The sequence below is a fragment of the Mastigoproctus giganteus genome, chromosome 3, assembly GCF_048544385.1.
Source record: "Mastigoproctus giganteus isolate SK-2022 chromosome 3, ASM4854438v1, whole genome shotgun sequence".
NCBI lineage: Eukaryota > Metazoa > Arthropoda > Arachnida > Uropygi > Thelyphonidae > Mastigoproctus > Mastigoproctus giganteus.
In genome coordinates, this window is record NC_143577.1 from 30,818,122 (window position 1) to 30,831,885 (window position 13,764).

Sequence of the window (13,764 nt, forward strand, 5' to 3'; positions counted from 1 at the left end):
AATGGACCCAATACTGAACCCTGAGGGACTCCACTAATAACATTAGTCCATGATGAGCAGTGTTCATTGATTACCACTCTCTGTCTTCTCCCCCTCAACCACCCCTTTATCCATAGCAGCAACTTGCCTCCAATGCCACACTGCTCCAATTTGTGCAGCAGTCTTCCATGTGCAACAGTATCAAAAGCCTTTCTAAGATCCAAGTATATAATATCAAAGTTATTCCCTACATCCAGTTCTTTTGTGACTGCATCATAGTATCCAATCAAATTGGTCAGGCAAGACTTCCCCTTAACAAAACCATGCTGTGTCTGAGCTATAACTAAAGTCTTGTCTAGATGATCCTGCAGTGCTCCTTTAACCAGTGCCTCCATTAATTTTCCTGGAACAGAAGTTAAACTAACAGGTCTATAATTACTTGTGTCGCCCTTTGATCCTCCGTTGTGAATTGGGGTCACATTTGCACATCTCCAGTCCATGGGTACTTTCCCTGAGTCCAAGGAAGCTCTCATAATTATGGCTAAGGGTTTGCTTACTTCCTTTGCTGCCTCCTTTAATATAACTGGATAGATCCCATCCACCCCAGGTGCCTTTCTTGTATTTATCTTCAACAATTTCTCCTCCACTTTACTCTCAGTTATTACAAGATTCTCTAGCTTACTGCTAGAGTTGAATACACCTCTGGCATTCCCCTCACTGAATAACTCCTCCTGTGTGAATGTCGATGCAAAATATTCATTCAGTTTGTTAGCTACCTGAGCAGGATCATCAACAGTTGACCCATCAATATCAAGTGGACCAATCTGATTCATCCCCTTCCTTCTAGAGTTCACATAAGTAAAGAACTCTTTGCTGTTTTTCTTTGCATCCCTTGCCAAAGCTTTCTCGTAATCTGCCTTCGCCTGCCTAACCTCGTTTGGAACTTGGCTACAGATCAACTTGTATCTATCATAGGCTTCTGTGTCACGTGTAAATTTGTATGTATCCCATGAATTTTTCTTCTCTGCCATATGTCTCATTAGTTCATCTGACATCCACTTAGGCCTAAACCTTGAACAATATTTCTTAGTTGGTATGTAAAGCCTAGTAGCTTCCAAGATAAGTTCTTTGAATGCTTCCCATTTTGAATTTGTTGTTGGTAACATCATCAGTTGGTCCCACTGTATAGAATTTAAATACTGTCTCAGTCCATCATAGTCGCCTTTAAGAAAGCAATAACCCTTCCCTTTACCCCTAATGGTAGTTACCTCTTTGAGTAAATCCCACTTCAGCACACTGTGATCACTGCCACCTAGTGGTTCATTTACCTGCAGGTTCTTAATGCCTGAAGAATCACTACTGATAATCAAATCAAGAGTATTACTCCCTCTATTTACCTCATGAACATGCTGATGTAGAAAAGAATCATCCAATAAATCCACAAAAGCCTTGCTAGTGTGTGAGTGACCAGCCCCCAAATTCCAGTCAATATCTGGGAAATTAAAATCTCCCATTATAAGACTCTCTGATTTACTGGCCCACTCTATCTCCCCGTACAGTTTCTTATTATACTCATCAGAGTCATTAGGCCTATAGCACACTCCTACTCTCAATTTTGATCTTCCAATGCTTATTTCACACCAAACTGACTCGACACTGCACTGTCCAGCAATGTCGACTGGCTTCACTTCCTTGGATTTTATGTATTTCTTAACTAATAGCATAACCTCTCCTCCCTTCCTATCCTGTCTATCCTTTCTGTAGACATCGTACTCCCCAAATTCCAGTTCTGCATTCCTTATATCTGTGTGACACCACGTCTCTGAAATCCCAACAATATCTGCCTTTGATGTTTTGAGCAATACCTCAAATTCATCAAATTTATTTACTAAACTCTTAGCATTGGTGTACATGCAAGTATACATGCACCCGTTCTTTTTCTTAGCTACCCTAACACAACCTATGTGTTTATTTGTACCCCAACGATTCCCAGGCTGCGGCTCATTCCAATAGAAGCAGTGCAAGAATCACTTTCACCTCTGCCAGTGGCTACTGTTAATCTATTAATCCTTGTATCCCCCCAATCTAGCAGTTTTCCGACCCACCTAACACTGCCTCGATAGCATCAGCAAACATTCTTGCACCCTTTCTATTTAAGTGTATCCCATCCCTGTAGAAGCAGTCTCTCCTGTTAACAAGTACAGACCAGGCTGAAAAAAATTCTACCCCTTGAGCCTTGCACAATCCTTCCAGGGCTGAATTGATCGACAGGGCTCTCATCATATACTCCCTCCTATCGTGTCTGGGCAGATTTGCAGACACTTTCAAATTCAACCCTAATTCACGGCTTTTTTTCAACAGTGACCTGTACTTGTTAAGTAATTCCGCCGGTCTCCTATTCTTAATATCATTAGTGCCAACGTATACAACTATATCACCTTTTGTGCCTTTAAAAGATGATATCTGCTCTACAACGTCATCAACCTTTGCCCCTGGCAGACATACCCTGGTCCTGTTCCACCTATCCTTTTTACAAAGCATGTTTCCCATTTCCCTGACAATAGAGTCACCAACAACTACTAGTTCCTTTGGGACCAGCGCATTCTGCCTTGGGGGCTGCCGCTGTGTTGCGTGATGACCAAGTGCAAGCTCTGGCATTGGTGTGGGCAGCTGAGAGCTTGATGGGCCCGTCACTTTTAATCCTTCGAGGGCATCCACCCTGTCCTTCAAGCTCTCATATAGGCCCATAACAATGCTGAGTTGTCGCCTGATTTCCTTACACTCCTTGCATCGCGCACACACAAAGACATCCCCCATTGCAGTATCATGTCCCGTACCTGACTGCTCCACAAACATCAAGCAAGTAGTGCATTTTAATAGGCTGTGATTCAGAGGGCAACTGCCCCCCTCAATTCTCCCCTGAGCCACAGCACTCCCATTAGCCTGAGCCTTTTGCTTTGCTGCTCTGGTCAGAGTCATGATTTCGATTTAATTTCAATAAAATTTCAATTTCAGTACAAAATTAAAACCCTAAACTTATATCTCAACACAGTTATAACGCTATATTTATGTTTCAGTATCTAGTGTTACCTACGAAATCCCTTTATATAACTTCCGTATCAAGTTAAGTATTAATTTTTTATTTTTTACTAATTATTTATGTTACGTAACCCAAGTCGTTATATGTATAGTTAAAAGTACAATTTAATTGACAATGAAGTTCAACAAGATTAATTATCTGATTAATTGACAATATTATGTACTATACTATACTATATTAAGCTTATGCTGTCTATTTCGAGATATTTTGTATCGCGTAACAATGGCGGCTATTTAAGAACGGTAAACACGTGGATTTGATACCCTTTCTGATACTAAGTAATACCTACAAAATCTCTATCTAAGTTACTTTAATCTAAGTATTGTAAATAAGAATATAAAACTACTCTAGAAAATAAGTTAATATGCCAATTTAAGCTAATAAAACAGAAAATAAATCAGAAAAAACTTCTCTGTTCCAGGAGCGGCAAAAATGTACGTCCGCACAGGATATCCTCGTTCTCGATCTCCCGATATAAACAAAGCAAATAATTTTAAAACATGATTTATTAAATTTCGTAATTGCATGCCTTTATGTGTGTAATATTTTAATAGTGTTATATGATATGCATTAATTATTTATTATTATTATGAATTAAACAGAAACATCCTGAAATGCTGTTTTGACATTTTGGCACATACCAACTGAAAGAGATCTGTATCAAACGTTTTCTGTTTTATGATATCTAAAAGATCGGCAGGTACTCTTTGGTAGTCACATGAGGAGAATTGTATTCTGACCTCCACTTTTTTTTTTTTTCTATTTTGCTGTTACTTTCACTCAAAACAGTTCTGTTAATTTGGAAGTAACTTAAAATTGTTTCCAAGGTGATTTTTTGTCACTGTTTGTCTATTAAAAATTCATGAAATTTCTATTGATTAGATATTTCATGAAGTCAGCTATATTTTATATATGGTCAGGTGTAACCACAGGAAGGTTAATATTAAAATATTATAACACATATCAAGTTATTCAGTTATAATATTTGTGTCTAGTTACTGTTAGTCCAAATATAATCTAAATCTTTGGATATACAATTTAAAAATTTCTAGATTTTATACTGAGTTTTTGCTGTGTATTTATTTAGATTCATAACCTTGATGAGTCAGCCAATCGATTAATGCAAACCCATCCAGAGGCTGCTGACACAATCTATGAAAAACAAAAAGAGATTAATGAAGATTGGACTCAGATATCAGCTAAAGCAAATGCTTATAAAGAGAAATTGCTGGATTCTTATGATCTCCAACGTTTTTTGGCTGATTATAGGTGAGTGATAGTATCAATAAAATAGTGGATTCTTCTATGTGCATGATTCATAAAATATAACATAAAATGTCAGCCTCTATTGCGTTTAGTTCAAAGTGACAATCAAAATATTGAAAATCAAAAATCAAAATGCTGACTAGGTAAAAATGCGAACATTCAAAATGCAAGCTGTTCAAAATACCAACAATTCAAAAAACCACTCAACTCAAAACACTGACAGTTCAAATAGCAACAAGTTCAAAATGCTGAAAGTGTCAGAAGAACACAACCTGTTAAAATGTTGGCTATTCAAAATGCCAACTGTTCAACTTTCACTGGATTTATTAGCATTAGCATTAGTAGAGGCATACAAAGCAAGAAAGCAAGCTTATGCAGCAACATCCAAAAAAAAAAAAAACCCCCTCCCACTTCACCCATCCATTTGTTCCAAATGCTTGTCCAGCTCAGCCTTAAATTTATTTAGGCTATCAACTTCCACAACAAAAGATGGAAGTCTGTTCCACCAATCAACCACCGCTGGCTAAAAGAAAACCTCCGCACATCCATTCTACAACTGTTTTTCCTCAATTTGAATCTGTGCCCCCTCAGGTTCTTAATCTGAGCAAGAGGAAGAATCCCATCAGCATTCAGCTTGCTTGACCCATTCAAACCCTTATACACCTCAATCAGATCACCTCGCAGATGCCTACTTGGCAATTCTACATCCTTCCTAAAATGAGGCCTCCAGACCTATACACAGTACTCTAGGTGTGGCCTGATCATTGCCTTGTACAATGGGATAATCACCTCCCTGTCTCTGCTAACAAAATTCCTATATATCATTGACAAGACTCCATGACCTGCCCTGGCAGCCTGTCTGCACTGCTCAACAAACTTCATATTTGACTGCACAATCACCCCCAGGTCCCTTTCACTCTCCACTTCCCTGAGTGTAGTACCACACAGTTGGTATATTTCTCCTGGGTTACTGACACCCATATGCAGTACTTTGCATTTGTCAATGTTAAACTTCAGTTGTCACCTCTTAGCCCATTTGCCCAACTTATCGAGATCCAGCTGGAGCAGTATACTGTCTAGACGGTCGTTAACAACCCTGCTAACCTTTGCATCATCTGCAAACTCAATGGGCCTAGCACCGAACCCTGGGGAACTCCACTAACAACATTTGTTCACAAAGAACAGTGCCCATTGATTACCACTCTCTGTCATCTTCCACTCAACCATCCCTCTATCCATTATAGCAACTTACCTTTAAAGCCATACCTCTCAAATTTTTACAGCAGTCCTCCCTGTGCAACAGTATCAAAAGCCTTCTCAAAATCCAAGTATATGACATCAAAATTATTTCCAACATTCAGTTCCTTTGTGACCACATTGCAGTCCACAATTGAAAAATGTCTTTTGAGGGGTGCTTTTTTGCTTTCCTTAGGCATAATTTAGGGCTGGAATTTAATTCGCAACAAAGAAATTATTCCAATATAGTTCTTAAGAGCAAAGTTTAGTAATCCATACCCAGAAAAATTTACAAATGATCAAATAAAAGCCAAAATAACCTTACAAAAACCTTACAAGTCATAAACTGCACGCTTCGAAGTCAATTTTTTGTAGTCTCAAACAAGCACGAGTTCATAGCACAGAACCTAACACGGGGATTTTCAAACAAAATAAAATACAGGGATTTACCAATAATCTTTTTTTGCATAACAACTAGCGAGTCACCAGCAGGGATTCACAAAAAAGAATGGAAATGTTGAAAAATTACATCCAATATAACAGGGATTTCCTCTGTAAAAAAAAGCTCAAAAATACCGTGTTATGTGAGGTTTGCTCCAATTTTCTAACCATGTTAGAGTGAAACTATGTTATATAAGTACCTTTTTGTGTGAGGATTGCCGCAATTTATCAATCGTGTTAGACTGAAACCATATTGTAGGAATACTCTGTTATATGGGAGTTGCCTGGATATGTTGTTTTTTTTTTTTTTTTAATTAAAACTTTTAACTTTTCATACTTTTTGGCACATTTGTGATATACAATATAAGATATGTGGTTTATGTATTTTAATTTTCATTTTCCATTCATCCTTCATGCCAATGTTATCTGCATTCTTGGCATATCCACGTTAGGGACTCTTAGTTAAAATCTTTAAATAAACTACTTTCTTACTTTAGCTTGTATGACCTACTTAGCCCTGGCACTGAAAAATATTCATATTTTAAACGTAGTGGCTGAGTTTCTGCCCCTAACCGTCAGGAAGGTGAATCACTACTATCTAGCAACAAGCATTTAAAATCAACTAGAAACATATATACAATTCGGCCTCCTAGTCACTTGGATTATAGCAGTGCACCACCACTCCCAGCCTCTTCCAGCCATTATCACATCTCATTCATGAACCCCAATTCCTAACTCACTTATCTTAAAATAATAAAATTTTTTAATTTAAAATCATAGCTTTTTTATAGAAGATAAAACTCGCAATATACATCAAATCATCTGTAAATAACCATGCAATGTTTAAAATACATTTACATCTTTCATGTGCCAATTCAACCTTCTTATCAAAAAGACCTCTCTTACATATTGTTTAAAAGCAGTATAATTTTCAGTTGAACTAAAAACCTCCTCTGGCTGCCATACCTCACTTCCCATATTTATCATTTGAGTTCTAGACTTAACATATCTCACACAGTCTTTCATTATATGTTCTACACTCTCATTATGTCCACATGAACACAAAGCAGAGGCTTCTATTCCCAACTGATTTAATCTCTCCTTTAATTCATGCCCTGTTACAATCATTTTTGCCCGCAGACCTATTCCCAACTGATTTAATCTGCCTTCTATCTGCCTGCCAACTGATTTAATCTCTCCTTTAATTCATGCCCTGTTACAATCATTGTTGCCTGCAGACCTATTCCCAACTGATTTAATCTGCCTTCTATCTGCCTGCCAACTGATTTAATCTGCCCAACTGCCTTCTATTCCCAACTGATTTAATCTCTCCTTTAATTCATGCCCTGTTACAATCATTTTTGCCTGCAGACCCAGCTCCAGCTAACCAGCATATCTTCTCATTATCGTAACATCAGGCAGAAAGGCATAGGTAACCCCCCCCCCCTTGTCAGAACTACTCTATCGTTGTTGCCATATTCGATCTATTTCACTCTGAAATCTCCTTCTTTTCTCTTTCACATCTGTTTTACTATATAAACATGTCCTATCTGGATTTGCTACAATCCCCACTACCTCAGTGGGAATGTTTTTCGCTGCAGCATATACTAAATATTTACATACTGTTAACAAACCTGCAGGTAATCCCTCCTGATATTAACTATTAGAGCATCATTAGAAACAGTTCTGCAGGCTCAGGTCAATTTCAGAAGAGCAAATCTCTGAGCAGAAGTTAGATACTGTCTAATTAAGCTATTCTGGGTCCTTAAGCCCAAAGTTCCACTTCCATATTTAACAATTGGTTCAAATATACAAGTATATAAAAGATTGAGAGACCTCTCTCAATCCTTACAATTCTTCTTATTTTAGAATATAAAATTTTAATTTTATCCCTTATGTATTTAACATGGGGGAAAAGTCAGTCTCTCATCCAATATTATGCCAAGATATTTAACAGCACATGCTTTATTTTATAATTAATTTTTTTATAATTAAAAAAAGCATCATATATGCCTTATAAATTAAACTTTTCATACTTTTTTGGCACATCTGTGATATACAATATAAGATATGTGATATATGTATATCAGATTTCAGATGTTTCAGTGTGATATATATCAAATTTCTTTTACTTTAGAGATTTGATGTCATGGATAAATAGCATGATGAGCCTGGTATCATCTGATGAACTTGCTAATGATGTAACTGGTGCAGAGGCTCTCTTGGAAAGGCATCAGGTTAATATTTGTATTTATCAGTATATATAATATTCTTCTATAATATATATAATAATGTTTTTTGCATTTTTCATGTTTTAATTAACAAATATTTAATAAATATTTTTGAATAGGATTCTTTTATTTGTCTGTAATACCTATGCTGCCGTTAATTTATTCAATCTTGATTATTGTATGATATTTTGTAAAATAGGAAATATTTTGTAGAGTGCTTCTATCTTTTGTAACAAAATTTTTGCAAAAGTTTTGTGCTTATTAACTATAAAAAAGTTTTAAAAATATATATATATATTTTTTTTTAATGAATTCTTATATTAAGTATCATCAATTTTCAGTTAGGATACAATAAGGGATACAGTTTTTTTAAAAATGTAAATATAGTTAAACATTTCGATAATAAGCATAGCTTTTATTTCTACTTTTATAGATATATATGTGTTATTTATATATATATATATATTTTTTTTTTTTTTTTTTTTTTTTGTACTTTTTATATCTATTGATTCTCTGGTTGTGGTTTCCTTTTTTTAGAACTACCGCTCAGAGATAGATGCACACTATGGCATTCCACAGGTACTTCCAGAATCACAACTGTGTTCCATATTTGTCTTTTTCTTTTCCTAATTCTGGGTTTCTTGCTTTTTTTTTTTTTTTTTATATATTCGAAGATTTTAATTGCAGTCTGCCGTTTGATAACATCATATTCACTTATTTTAATAATTTTCTGCAATGAAGAATGCTACATTGCTAATTAAAATTGTATAAAGTTATATTCCATTAAATTGTGAAAAAATCTGACACAAGGAATCCTAAATTACTAGGTGTTTTTCATAGAGGCAGAAGGCAACTAATAGTCTTCTTGTAACTTACTGATATGATACTGAAAAGTAACTTAATTTTTGCATGTGACCAACATCAAGAAGTCTGAAAATTAGGACTCTAAAGATTCTGGATGCCTAGTTTCTTATAACATATGGCTTTTTTATTTTAATTTTTATATTTTGGTTTAGTTGAATCATTTTATTCATATTTCTTCACTTACTCTGCATGATGTATTGCTCTGAACATGCTCTCAGTATAAGTTAGTGCTAGGGTTTGCTTCAGATAAGAAGGTTCAAATACTATGCTAAAACTTGAATGAGTTTCTTAGTTGAACTTTCAGTTACCTGTTTTATCCCTCTAATAGAACTGTCATATTGGACAGCTTACTTCATTCACACACTGAAATTACCTTAATTTGAATTCTTGCTTACATTTCTTTTTCTATCTTTTGTTAAATTTTTATACTCTTTTCTATTATTTCATTTTCATTTAGATTAACTGCAATTTTTTCCTTTCAAATTAAAGTTCATTCAGTTTTTGAGTGCGTGCCAATGCTTTATTGCTATAGCATGAAATTGCTACTTATTTTTTGAAGCTCATAATTTTGATTAATTAAGCATAATAATGAAGAATATGGTTACTAACCAGCTAATCAAGCAGGTTTGCTGAATAATGTAATTAATGTATTGTTTTAAATTTCAAAACACTTAATAATCTTTGCTATATTCTGAAAATTATGATGATTGATTGTGATGGATCACTGATTATTTTTCCTCAAAAGGTAAGAATATTAAATCACTTCAGATAAACTTATCATACAGTCTGTTTTATAGATTCAGTTTAATTAGTTTTTTATGTAATAGAAACTTTCTTATGCTTTCTTTCAGTTTTAAAAGTAAATAGGAATAAGATGGTTTTAAATTTGCTGTAATAACTGAAATTCTGTACCATAGCGTTTTTATTCTTGAAAGCAGTTTATTTTAGCAGTAGTTTAGTATTTGCTTGTACTTTAAGAAATAAGAAATATTTCACATTTATTATATAAATGTGAAAAAGCAGCTTATGTATGCTCATAAGCTGCTTTTTCTCATTATGATGACTAGAAACTAAATTAATGAGAAGTACCAACAAAAAATGTATATATTTAAATGTAATGAATGTGCAATCTATTTAGAATTTAGTAAAACTTCCACACTCTTTATAGAATTGCTTTGGGGGCTGGAGCGATTCTGTCTGTTGCCAGTTGTTCCTCAGTGGTGTATAGCATAAAATTTTTTTTTTTTTTTGTTGCAGTTTGTCTGCCCATTTCTTTTTGTTTAGTGTATTTATTTTTATGTACAGTAGACTATTGAAATAACAGCACCTCAAATAACCACACATTCGAAATAACATCAGTCGAGATTGGATGTATGCATACAGTGCAGATGTCTTGCAGTGCCTAAAAAACAAAACGGCAAGTCACGTGATTACTGTATTTGTTTACGTTGGCCATTTTCAAAGTGAATTTTGTACTGATATCACAGATTATATCGCTGTTTTATTTTTAATTAAGAACCCCTCACTATGGCTCCTAAAGTTAATAAACCTCATATTGAGAAGAAAATAAGAACAGCATTAAAGCTTAGTGACAAACTTCATATAATCCAAACTATTACATTAGGGTCACCCAGAATGTTAATTCATATACCCATGTGTATTGTGTCTGTAAATTGTGTGTTCACTACTTGATTTGCCTGTTTTGCTGGACAAAAAACCCCAGTTTATGGGGGGGGGAGGGAAACATTTCTATCTAAGCCTGAGACTGACTAACTCAGCCACGGAGTGAAAAAGGCCCATAAAAGTTCCTTGTGTCATCGACAGATTTCAAACCTGGCCTTTTCCACTCCATGTGGGGAGCCCAGTGATGATACCACTGTGCTACCGTGCAGACTAAACTTGATATAATAAAGAAAATAGAATGGGTAATACAGAATATAACATTGGATCGTCAACATGTTTATGTTTTTTATGTGCAGTTAATAAAATCACATTCTTAATCTCTCTATTTCTTATTTGGCCTCATTATTTCTGCATTAAATACATTAAAAATAAAACTTTCTAGATAACAGAAAAATTGAAATAACAGCACCTTGAATCTCTGAAGGTGCCGTTATTTCAAATGTCTGCTGTAGTATCTCAAAGAAGTAAGTGTGCTAAGTCATCGGTAAGTTGAGACATGATGTCAGAGAACTAGATGGCATATTTACAGTAAAAAGGTCTTATCCACTTATTTTGCTTATCTTCTATACTTATAAAATGTTAAGAAATTATGCTAAAATCTACACGAAAGTATGCGAAAATTTTTGTTTATTGAGTTCTAAATTTGAAGAATGTTCCCTACATGCAGCACTTAGAATTTACTAAATTATTAGTTTTTTTAAATAGATAATGTTTCTGAACCAAACTTATTATTCTGATTTCAAGTCTGAAGGTAGTATATGACCATCCTCAATTAGAAACAGAATCATTATAGTATTCTCATTGAAGCTGATCATATATTACCTTCAGACTATTTATATTCATAATGTTAACAACTGATGATGATAACATCAGTTGTTATATTGTTACATTATATATATTGATGATTGTTATTGATATTGTTACATTATATTGATGATGTTACCAATGGTGAATTCTAAATGGGAAGCCTTCAGGAACTTAATCTTGGAGGCTACTAGGTTTTTGTTGTTATTTGGTTTTTAGGAGCATTAGCAACTAAGGCCATATTGCTCCAGGAATATGCGGTGGTCATTCCCTGACCTTTCCGCATCCGCCGTATTTGGTGGTGACGGGCTCAAACCGAGGCTACTAGGCTTTTCATACTGACTAAGAAATACTGTCAGGCATAAATGGATGTCAGATGAATTAATGAGGCTCATGGCAGAGAAGAAAAATGCATGGGATGCATATAAGTTATCAGGCGACACAGAAGCCTACAGCAGATATAAGCTAGTCTGTAATCAAGTCACAAAGGAGGTTAGGCTGGCAAAGGCAGATTATGAGAAACCTTTGACAAAGGATGTAAAGAAAAATAGCAAAGAGTTCTTTACTTATGTAAACTCTAGAAGGAAGGGGATTAATCAGATTGGTCCACTTAACATATATGGTTCGACTATTGATGATCCTGCTCAAGTAGCTGATAAACTGAATGAGTATTTTGCATCTACATTCACATGTGAGGAGTTATTCAATGATGGGTATGCCAGAAGTTTATCAAACTGTAAAAGAGAGATAAGTGATTTTGTAATAGCTGAGAGCAAAGTGGAGAAGAAATTGCTGAAGTTAAACATAAAAAAGGCACGTGGGGCAGATGGAATGTATCCAGTTATAATGAAGGAGGCAGAAAAGGAAATAAGCAAACCCTTAGCCATAATTATGAGAGCTTCCTTGGACTCAGGGGAGGTCCCCATGGACTGGAGGTGTACAAATGTATCACCAGTTCACAAAGGGGGTTCAAAAGGTGACACAAGTGACTATAGACCTCTTAGTTTAACTTGTGTTCCGGGGAAAATAATGGAGTCACTGGTTAAAGAAGCAATGCAGGATCATCTAGATAAGACTGCAGTAATAGTTCAGACACAGCATTGGTTTGTAAAGGGAAAGTCTTGTCTGACCAATTTAATTGGATACTACAGTGTGATCACAAAGCAACTGGATGCAAAAAATAATTTTGATATCATATACTTTGATTTGTGGAGTTTGTTCCAGCAATTAACCACCTGCTGGCTAAAGGCAAATTTCCGCACATCTATTCTACAGCTGTCTTTCCTCAATTTGAATTTATGCCCCCTTAGGTTTGTAATCTGAGCAAACGGAAGAATCCCATCAGAATTCAGGGTGCTCAACCCATTCAAGGCCTTATACACCTCAATCAGATCACCTTGCATGTGCCTAGTCTCCAGCCAGTGCAATTTGCAGAACTTAAGCTTTTCTTCATAAGAGCACTCCCTTGTTCCCTTCACCAGTCTTGTTGACCTTCTCTGTACTCGTTCTAGCAACTCTGCATCCTTCCTAAAATGAGGCCTCCAAACCTGTACGCAGTACTCAAGACGTGGCCTGACCATTATCTTATACAAGGGGAGAATCACCTCCTTTTCCCTGCTAGCAAAATTCCTGTATATCATTGACAAGATCCCAAGACCTGCTCTTGCAGCCTGTCTGCATTGCTCAGAAAACTTCATATCTGACTGCAGAATTACTCCCAAGCCTTTTTCATTTTCTACCACCCTAAGTGTAGTACCACACAGTTGGTACATTCCTCTGGTGTTACTTCTACCCATATGTAGTACTTTGCATTTGTCAATGTTAAACTTCAGTTGTCACTTCTCAGCCCATCTGCCCAAATTTTCCAGATCCTGTTGCAGTAGCACACTTCCATTACTGTCATTAACAACCCTGCCAACATTTGTATCATCTGCAAACTTGGACATTAAACCGGATATACCTTCATTAATATCATTAATAAATATACAAAACAACAGTGGGACCCCACTAATAACATTAATCCACAAAGAGCAGTGTTCATTGATTACCACTCTCTGTCTTCTCCCACCCGATCACCCTCTTATCCAATGTAGCAACTTACCCTTAATACTATTCTGCTCCAATTTGTACAGTAGTCTTCCATGTGCAACAGTATCAAAA

At 35.6% G+C, this 13,764-nt stretch overlaps 1 protein-coding gene across 2 annotated transcripts in view; it reads left to right on the top strand.

The window, feature by feature from the left end:
- Nucleotides 1-13,764, top strand: part of LOC150087841 (spectrin alpha chain-like) — a 455,664-nt gene that overhangs the window by 255,442 nt on the left and 186,458 nt on the right. The window contains exons 28-30 of one of the 2 annotated variants that reach the window (XM_090369231.1): nucleotides 4,167-4,348; nucleotides 8,160-8,259; nucleotides 8,791-8,832. In XM_090369231.1, coding sequence (XP_090225357.1) covers nucleotides 4,167-4,348; nucleotides 8,160-8,259; nucleotides 8,791-8,832 — 324 coding nt within the window. The remainder of the gene's footprint in view (nucleotides 1-4,166; nucleotides 4,349-8,159; nucleotides 8,260-8,790; nucleotides 8,833-13,764) is intronic. The other variant, XM_090369232.1, reaches the window with a different exon arrangement.